This window comes from Symphodus melops (assembly GCF_947650265.1).
Source record: "Symphodus melops genome assembly, chromosome: 21".
NCBI classification, from domain to species: domain Eukaryota; kingdom Metazoa; phylum Chordata; class Actinopteri; order Labriformes; family Labridae; genus Symphodus; species Symphodus melops.
This window is the reverse complement of record NC_136711.1, coordinates 1,172,425-1,181,815: the sequence shown is the minus strand read 5'-3', so window position 1 is coordinate 1,181,815 and position 9,391 is coordinate 1,172,425. Positions and strand designations below refer to the sequence as shown.

At 44.6% G+C, this 9,391-nt stretch overlaps 3 protein-coding genes across 5 annotated transcripts in view; all 3 read right to left on the bottom strand.

Moving 5' to 3' along the window:
* The window catches only part of caskin2 (CASK interacting protein 2), a 39,686-nt gene extending 35,942 nt beyond the window's left edge, over positions 1-3,744 (bottom strand). For all 3 annotated transcript variants that reach the window (XM_079372598.1, XM_079372597.1, XM_079372600.1), the window contains exons 1-2: positions 2,662-3,744; positions 149-548 (exon numbers count right to left, since the gene is read on the bottom strand). In XM_079372598.1, coding sequence (XP_079228724.1) covers positions 149-242 — 94 coding nt within the window. In that variant the 5' untranslated portion in view covers positions 243-548; positions 2,662-3,744. The remainder of the gene's footprint in view (positions 1-148; positions 549-2,661) is intronic.
* mettl9 (methyltransferase 9, His-X-His N1-histidine) overlaps positions 1-9,391 on the bottom strand; it is an 80,950-nt gene that overhangs the window by 64,325 nt on the left and 7,234 nt on the right. The window lies entirely within an intron of this gene.
* Positions 4,883-9,276, bottom strand: kdelr2b (KDEL endoplasmic reticulum protein retention receptor 2b). Its single transcript, XM_079372535.1, has 5 exons — positions 9,014-9,276; positions 6,673-6,773; positions 6,401-6,559; positions 5,966-6,218; positions 4,883-5,803 (listed from the first exon to the last, which is right to left on the bottom strand). Exons 1-5 carry the CDS (start codon positions 9,102-9,104, stop codon positions 5,769-5,771), a joined length of 639 nt encoding a protein of 212 aa, XP_079228661.1. The 5' UTR covers positions 9,105-9,276; the 3' UTR covers positions 4,883-5,768.

Sequence of the window (9,391 nt, the reverse complement as noted above, 5' to 3'; positions counted from 1 at the left end):
AACCGCCTCCTGACCCGAGAGCGGCGGGGGCCGTGAACCTGAGCATGTGGTTATCAGAAGGAAAGGCTCTGATATATCTACGCTCTTTGACTCGATGGAAACAATTACACTCACAGAGTCACTGAGCCTCTGTTAGCGCCACACTCACTGTTTTTGTTGCACTTGACTTTGGAGAGGAGTTTGTGCGCCACGAGGAGATCGCCGCTCTTCACGGCCAGCAGCAGATCCTGCTCCTTCCCCATGATGACAGATCCAACCGCACACGTCTCACAGGCCAACGCCGACGCTCCTCCTCTTCCTGTCTGTTCACGTCTTCTTCAGGCGGACGGACTCAGCAAACATTTGTCACTTGAGAGTTAACGGGCGGCTGCTGAATCCCACGGCGTGGGATGGTAGTGACTAGAGGGGAGGAGCCTCAGGTGAAGCGGTCCAGGAGGTGTTCTTCCTCTCCTTGCTGGAGTCTGGGTCCATATTCCTCACAGACTGTTGCAGTGACACAAGTGGAGGTGAAGTTGTCTTTATAATCCAGCCTCACTGCCGAGAGAACGCTGGGGGGAAAAGAGAAATCTGTTAACGCCATTATCAGGAATCCAACGCATCAATAACACTCTCTCATTTCTGAATATGTGGACCTTAAACTGCTTTCTTCTTCTTCTTCTTCTCTCTAGTCCTTGACCAAAACAGCTTTTATACTCAAGGGGAGGAGCCATGTAAACACAGCTCTGACAACAACACAGCCAGCAGGACTCCAGCTTCTCCCTCACTCTTCCTTTAAAACGTTCACAGTCTATTATATCTCATTAATCAGAGTCTGTTGAGCTGGACAGGAAATCTTTCTTCCTCACTGATAAATGACGGCTGATTAGATATCGGTGGTATTGCGCCGCTCTCTTTGGTCCAGGCATGTTGCGTCTGATTGGCAGCCATCAGGTGAGAGACAGATTCTGACAGAGAACAGCTGTCTGAGACGTGTGACACTAACTTGACCTCACTTCTGTTTGTTGTCTCACTTCCAGGAAGTTCGCTCCCTCAGGAGGACTGTGCAGATTATCTCTCCCTCTTCCCCTGCAGGGATACAGACTCCATGCATTCAGAACATTTTCCAAATGTGAGGAAGCAGCGCTGTCAGACTTGAAGCCTTTGGGATTGTTTTCAGGAAAGAGAGGCTGCATGCCTCCGAACCAGTGTGCCTAAAAACATTCAATCCAGTGGGACAGCAAAGTGATGAGAAACATCTCTTTAATGACAAACAGTCTGTTTGTACTGAGGGATCAACACGCTGGCTGGAACCTGCAATTACAACACGAGTCCAGCTCTGTGTGCAAAACAAAACTCCAAAAAGAAGCAATGAAGGAGGAGATGAAGCTCTGTGCAGACAGGGATTCAGCTCACACTGAAACCTTTACCTTCATTTTAGCTGCCAGATTAGGATTAAAACAGTATTCAAATGTCCTGTGAGTTTGTCCAGTAGACCTCTGAAGCATGTTTCACCCTGGCCTCCCAAAAGAAGCATCCGACCCGCTGAAATAAACATCCTCTGTCCGCTCTTTCTTCATGATCTATGTTGTGACTGTGCATTATAGTCAAAAACACACACCGGGCTCTTCCAGCCTGTTTAAGGCCATGATACACTCAGTTCAGTAACTCCTCTGGACGAGCAGGGGATCGAGCAGCAGCAGATGCAACTCAAGCGACTCGTGATCTAAAAGCAGCCAGGCACCTCGCCAGGCTGTAAACATCTGCACAGATGTGTGCAAGGATGTAATCAACAATGGGTTTGTTAACCTAAATGCTCATGAATTGATGAAGTGACAAGTATAGTGGAAGGATTATTACAAGTTCACACGTGTGATGATTCATCAGAAAAGCAGGTGAAATGACCGCGTTTGTTCATGAATACTATTTTAAATCATGATCTAAAGCATGTAATAACGAGCGGACATTTTCCAAACCAAACCCCTTTGACTTTCTCTGTCCTGTTAATTTAATGCAACCTTGGTTGGCAACACATTTATACATCAATATTAACACGAATAACGACGCACAAGGAATAATGACATTAGCTGTATTTATTCGGCGAATATATTATCAATAAATATGTAATAAACGGCACTGTGTCTGCCTGCTCACCTGTAATTCATCTAAATACACAGATTATAACTAACATGTAATTCATCTAAATACACAGATTATAACAAGCATCATGAAACAGTTGACAGAAGTTGATCAGGTTCAGTAGGATGGATTTATTTTACACCGAGTATCGTACTTAACTCTTAACTGTATTATTATTATTATTATTATTAATTATTATTAAAGTTTTCACAGGTGTTGTACGTTTATTTAAATTTAAATTAAATGCGTATAAGTGTTGGAATACTTCAAATTTAAGATGAAATACGGAGTTAAGATCCAGCCGTAGAAGGACCGACCGTTTGTCCTTTTTTAATCCGACAGGCAGGCTCTGTTTTCGGACCCCTTCGTGGAGTTTGTCCGCTGTTACACATCGTGTCGCTCGTTCTAGTTTAACGAACTTCTCTCCAGGTGTTCCGTCTCATGGTCACGCGCACACACACGCACACGCACGCGGGTTGTTCTTAAAGTTATCAGTTGAAACACTTTTCTTTATGAATAACTTGTGTAAGAGGAAAGAGTTCTCACCTGTCGCGGAGAGTCACCTGACTGACACCTTCACATCGGAGTAAATGCGCGAGGAGCGCTAAGCAGCACGAGACGGAGCAAGCGCGGCCACGTCAAGCTTCTGTCATGGATATACAACTTCCGGTTATCACCTTCAAAGTAAAATTCTTTATAATGAAGGTTCCACAAATATTGAAACGTTGTCTGTTTTTTTTCTGTTTGTTATTTAGATATTCTTTTCTCCTGAACGTAAACAAGTTTTATATGAAGAGAAAATACTTTGTTCATCAGCTGAAACTACTAAGCAGCAAAGTTTACTTTTATTTTGAAGGCACGGTTACATAACCTAATATGCTATTATAACATGTATTATCCTGCTTAACTCCGCCTAATTAAACAGCGTTTTGTGGATGTTCAAGCTATTCCTGGAGAACCGGGATCACATCTGTAGATCACACCGACCGGAAGTTCAAACCACAGAAATATGAGGCATCAAGGTGTGGACACTGCACGAGGACAAGCCTGAGAGAGTACCAACACGATGACTCAACTTTCTGCACCTGTAAGGAAAACGCTTCTTAAATTAAAGAAAATAAATAATGTGGGGAAAAAAAGGAGTTCTCAGTAATTTACCCTTTAATTTCCTGACATTTGTCTATTATGACTTTATACTCATCTGTGAACTTAAGAATACTTACATTTATTGCTACTAGTTCTTTGATGTATTTATTCAACATAATGTCATATCTACAAAGCCCCTGATAACCCAAGAAGTTTGTTAAAAAAAATGTCATGTTAGAGATTAATCCGTTTAACAGTTGACTTGTCAAACAAACTCTGAGTTGTTTAAATTGTCCAAAATGAGAGAAAATGTCGGCATCGTGGGAGTCTGACCCCCCCCCAGAGGTTCTGCTCGTCAAACTGGCAAGGCAGGCAATCGCATCGGGGCCCCTGAGAGCTCACACACTTAAAGCAAAGCAGAGGCCCAATAGGTGCACATTTTGCAATGACAGTAGGAAACTTCCCCAATGGGGCCCCACGCATCACCTGCATTACTGCTGTGAAAATAAAAGAAAAATGAAGAGAACTTCCGGTCTACAGGAGAGAGAAAACAAACGCGTTGTGACAGACGTGATGGACGCTGGTTGGAGGGCCCCGGCCCTGACTTTTTAATGGGTGCGTCTGTAATATAAATGTTTAACATCTCATATATTAATCTTGTGCACTCATGACAGATGAAATTAAATAACTTTTTTTTTTAATTAAAGTTTTTACTTTTTAGAATTTTAGGTGCTCCTTACTTGTGTTTCTTCCCCTGATTTCTCTTTAAATGTTTTTTTTTTCCTTGAAGTGAAAATCAGTCAATCTGTTTCTGTGTCCTCAGCCTTTTAATGGCATGAAAACATTACAAACTGGCTGAATAAAATTAAATAGAGAAATAACTTTTCTTGTAATGAGTCTCATTTATTTTCCACCTATTTCTTCTTTTCTCTGCACATTGTTTCTTATTTAATCTTTAATTAATTTTTCTTTTGATTAACACGATTTTACTTAAATTACTTAATTTATTTTGGTACGTTTGTCTTTACTGAAGACTCACTTTGTTTGGACGGTGGCGCCATCTGCTGGTCAAATGCCGCTATCGTCACCATGTCAACAGGCAAAAAACACATCTCTCCAGAAAGGTCCCTGAGGATGAGAACATGAAACCTCCAATAACAACAGAAGAAGACTTTCTTCTTTTATTTTTGAAAGTTTTCACTGCCTGGTTAATAAAAAGAAAAGCATCTAATCATCAAAACTCTGAACATTTTTGGACGACAAAGACGAAAGACACGGACAGCTAAGTGAATCGAGTAAACATTGAACCCTTCATGAGGTCAAAGGTCACCCTTAAAGACTTTCTCTGTTGTCGTAAAGTCAAACAAAAGCTCGGAGAAACAAATTAAAGAGTGATGATCTGCAGAAACATGGAGGAGACACTCAGTGGTGCGTATACCGGCTTGTCCAGCAGAGGACTAACAGTGACATGTTAGACTATTCGTGCATACTTCGTTATGTCAGCCAATCAGAGAGGAAGCAGGGAGGGTCATCCCTTCACCATCCGAGGAAAAGATCTGCAGCAAACTGCATATTGTGAATCAATCATTGGTGTGACTCAGAGCAGATTAAGAAAGTGCACTACACCACAGGCGATACCTGGACGAAGGTGTAACATCCATGAATTATGAACAACATGTCGGACAATTCTACGGATTTTGTTTATTGAACCAGGAAGAAAATAAAAAATAAATACATGAGCACCTAAGAGACAAATCAAAGACTTTCATTTCTGTTGGGATCATTCGAGAACATTGCGTTACAAAAGAGTTCAGACATGTGGAGGAGCGCTCCGAGACAAACGTGCCGGGCAGCGAGGCGTTCGTCCTGTTTAAAATAAAGAACGCCTTCACAGAGGTCGGTGTTGGTTCAATTCTTTACTTCCATCCATATGGAGAATCTCATACCGGTCAATTTGAGGCTTTACAACAAAAATATCGCTCAAGGTTGGATTTCTGTGTCCGCTGAATTATGGCGTCTGTCCGGACACTCAGATATAAAGATTGTTTTTAATACACGGGAATGCATCTAGTCCAAAAACAAAAACATGAATCATCTGAAGATTCCACTAATTCCTCCCCCGACAATTATCAGGAAAAAAAAGCACATTTATTTCGATTGCAAATATTTTTTACAAACGCTCGAGTCAATAACAGCCCACCACAGGAAGTCCGCTTCTGTATCACACAACGCCAAATCACAGGCTAATTTACACCTTCAGCTCGCATTCACCAATGTGGACATTTTTTTTTTTTCTGTAGAAAACTCTCACTTTTTTTCCTTCCTTTTTACAGAGTAATAAAAAAAGTTAAGGCAAGATGCATCAAACAGAAATCCGGAGGCCGTGGACGAGCCTCTGCAGGGGAGCAGCTCCCGCTCGCTCTCTGTCTCAGGCATCTTACTCTGACGGGGGGAGGGGAGGAGGAGGGAGGGCCGGGTTTGCTTGGGGTCATCAGAGGCGTCCACTTCTGCTCCTCCTCCCCTCCGATCCCTGTCCATGAGTCTGCTCAAACTCCCCTCTTTGGCACTTAAGCTGGCAGACTCAGCTTCTTCCCTTTCAGAACTGAAACGAGACCAACGAGCAGATTAGAAAAAGTTCACGTCTTTAGCACCTTCACACTCTGACGTTTTTTTTCCCAGGAGTTTTCTGCAGGTGTGAAAGAACTATTCAGGAGCAGATACATAAATCAGCATTACTGTAACCTACCACCAGGGGAGCACTCACCTTTAGTTACATACAAATAGAAGAAGTCGCAGTAGAGGATGGTCTGCACCACCCCAGCCACGATGGCGATCATGTCGAAGAAGCCCTCGAAGTAGAACCTCCATATCCAGTTGATGAGGTAGAGCGCTCTGTAGAGTCCCAGGAAGAACAGGTAGTGGGTGGTGATGGTCTCAGCCTCCCCTGTCTTAGTGATCATGAAGAGCTGGGGCAGGATGGCCACTGACTCCAGGTAGATGGAGAACGTCCACAGGATCTGAGAGACAGAGAGAGACAACAGATGGACTTGTCCCTGAAACATCCAGAAAGAATTTAAATTCATGACTTGAAGGACTGCTGGTGCCTCTGGCTTCCAGCTCTCGGCTTTAACAAACTGTAAAGGGTCAAACGGGGTCGAGCAAACATTCAGCACCACACGTGTCCGTGCTGCCGTCTCACCTCCAGGGGAGAGAAGTCGTGGTTAACCAGGAAAGCCAGGCCGCCGACAGGGACGACCAGGAACTCCACTCTGAAGGTGTCGTGGTTCCCGTCATAAGTGGCCTTGAACTTCAGGTAGACCAAGTACACGGTGGCGTACGCACATCCAATGTAGATGACCTGAAAACACAGAGAGAGCCCACACATGAGGCTTAACATCGACCTTTAACAAACACGGGCGTGGCGGCTGAGCGTGGCGTGCTCCGAGGCCGTGCAGGATGTGAGCCTCTCACCTTCATGCTGGTGTTGTAGAGAGAGATGAAGGAGGTGAGCAGGTCCAGGTAGCGAGTGGTGAACACTAAGGCGAACAGGACCTGACTCTTCCCAGAGATACCTGCAAGGAGAGACACACACACACACACACACACACACACACGTCAACAGGCGGCTCACAGAGCACACTCTGGATCCAGGACAGTCTTTGTGTGACTTGCTGATGTTTCAAAGACTCGACCAGGAAACCACAAACACACACTCGTCTCCACGAGAGGAACCAAACGTTCAAGTCATCGGTTCTGCAATCTTCCAGGAAGTGAAGCGACATCACTGAGCTGTTCTCAGAGCGGGTCGTAGGTGTGCGCCTGCACGTGTCAAAGAGAAGATGTGTATTCCTGCTGGTCATTGGCCAATAAACGACGAGAGAAGAAGAAGACAAGCAAAGAGTTTGTTTTTGTTGAGAAATGCAAATATGACACATGTGAGGACTGAAGCTCAGAGAGCTGCTGACACATGACAGACCTGAAGCAGAAACAAACAGTGTGTGTCCCGGGTTCAAGCCCCACCTGCGTCTCTCTCTCTCTCTCTGATCCATCAGCTCACTGAAACATGCTGCTTGTAAAGACGTCTGCTGTTCTGGGATGTTTTTAAAACTTCACCCCAGACTGACAAATGTTTATTTTAAATACATTTGAATGGTTGAATATCTTGGGGAATGTGGGTCCTGGTCTGAGACTGGACCAGTTTAGATCCACTGATTTAAAAAAAAAAAAAAAAAAAAGTGATTAAAAAAAAAAAAAGGTGAAGCTAACTGTAGGTTCCTAAAGACGGTGGAGCTCGTCATCCTTAGCTGTACTCGAAGCGTGTTGGCAGGGGACAGCACATCCTCCTCAGACACACCCACTGTCACACTGAAAGGTGTGTGTGTGTGTGTGTGTGTGTGTGTGTTCCTGCAGGCTTCGTCAGAACAGGTTATTCAGATGTCAAAAGTCTTTGCACAAACACAGAGAAGCCGCTGAGACGTCTGGCGTGCAGAGGAAGCCTTCAGGTATACGATCGCTCGCATCAACCAATCAGCATCATAAACACTTTATAATCAGTAACTTTTGGACGCTGCAGCCAGCTCCCAGATAAACCCTTTCTTTGTCTGATCGGATCCTGCAGGAAGTGTGTCGAGCTTGGCGAGTAGAATTGAAGTGGTCAGAGGTCAGTTTGTGTTTACAGCTTCATCACAGAGAGGGAGACTTCACTTCTGACGTGTTCAACACCCCGTCATTCATTCATGGAGACGCCCAGCCTGCGACAGTCCACGACCAGACGGCAGCTATATAAACTAAATAAACACAAACTGTCATTAACTCTTTCAGCTCATCGGATTTCTTCTGGAAATACTCTGGAATCAACCGACCTATAAGGGCGGAGGAAGAATACCGTTCAACCAATGAGGATCCCTTAAATATAATTCAGGTGTAAAGTTCTGTTAGATCTGCACGTGGACGCACACTCGCTCACACATCTGTGGTGAAACCTTGAAGTCCAACGTGTAAAAACGATTTGACATGCATGCAGATCTGTGAGCTGTAATCTCGTGCAAACAGTCACCGTGACGTCACTGACAGGACTGCATGTCTTAAATTTGTGATACAGCTCTGACCTTTGACCTTTGAAACACAGCAGGGGGTTTTTTTGGGGGGGGGGTTTTTAATGATGATAATAAAACAAACAAAGAGCCCTGCAGACAGAAATACAATCAGTCAACCTGTCTGTCAATCTTAAAACAAAGCCATGACCCAACATGAGCAAAGTCTGCAATGACAGCTCGTGCACAGCTCCCCCTCGTGCACAGCTCTCCCGCGTGCATGAATCCAAACTTCCTCAGAGAAAGGCAACAAAGGAAAATGAAGCTTTACCAACGTTAACAGAGAGGGGCCCCCCAACTGATTTTCACCTGAGGGCCCCACTGTGCTCTTGAATCACCACTGGCCACGTCAGAGGGTTCACGCCAAGCAAACGTGACGTAAAGGGAGCTCACGTAAACCGTGAGGCTGGCGGAGTGTCTCTAATATCATTAATAAATAAAGAAGTGAAGACTCTACTATCTACACAAAGACTCCCGCGTCTACTTCACGTTCAGGTAAATGTACGTCACGGGTAGTCACGTTCTTAAAGTGACAGTGTCACAATTTACCTGCGACTATTAGCCGCGAGCTAGGTGAGCTAACATGAGTGTAAACTGTTTAACAGGCTGTAATCAGAGAAGAAGTTAAACAACAGAGACGATTTAAAGGTCGTTAACGTGTCATTAAAGATGCTATCTGACTGTAAGTTCGCTGTTTTATAGTTATAAAGTCACCTCACCGGCACACGACCTGCTCTTCCATATCTTGAGCAGCAGGATGATGATGGCTGCCAGGTGGGACAGATCCCCGGTCAGTCTGAAAATGTTCATCTTTTAACTCTTCAATAACCGCTCAAAGTCTCCGTTGTTCCCCGGTGAAGGGTGACAGTCCTCGGCGTCACTGACAGGAGGAACACACACTGATTCAGGCTTCTTTACAGAGATGGGAAAATGGCGAGCAAAGAGCGACGTGGCTCGGGGACGTGGCCCGGGCGCCGACAGCCAATAAAACACGAGCAGCGACCAGGAGCTCGGCCAATCAGAGCGCAGAGATCTGCATCAGCATTTATTATGCTGTATGAATGCTGCCTTCATGTACCATCACAAAGGTAGTAAAT

Excerpts from the sequence above, each read along its gene's own strand:
- kdelr2b (XM_079372535.1), bottom strand. The coding sequence starts at position 9,104 with ATGAACATTTTCAGACTGACCGGGGATCTGTCCCACCTGGCAGCCATC. Across the intron at positions 6,560-6,672 it reads TCTACAACACCAGCATGAAG|GTCATCTACATTGGATGTGC; the intron begins GTGAGAGGCTCA and ends CTGTGTTTTCAG. Across the intron at positions 5,804-5,965 it reads CTATTTGTATGTAACTAAAG|TTCTGAAAGGGAAGAAGCTG; the intron begins GTGAGTGCTCCC and ends GTCTCGTTTCAG.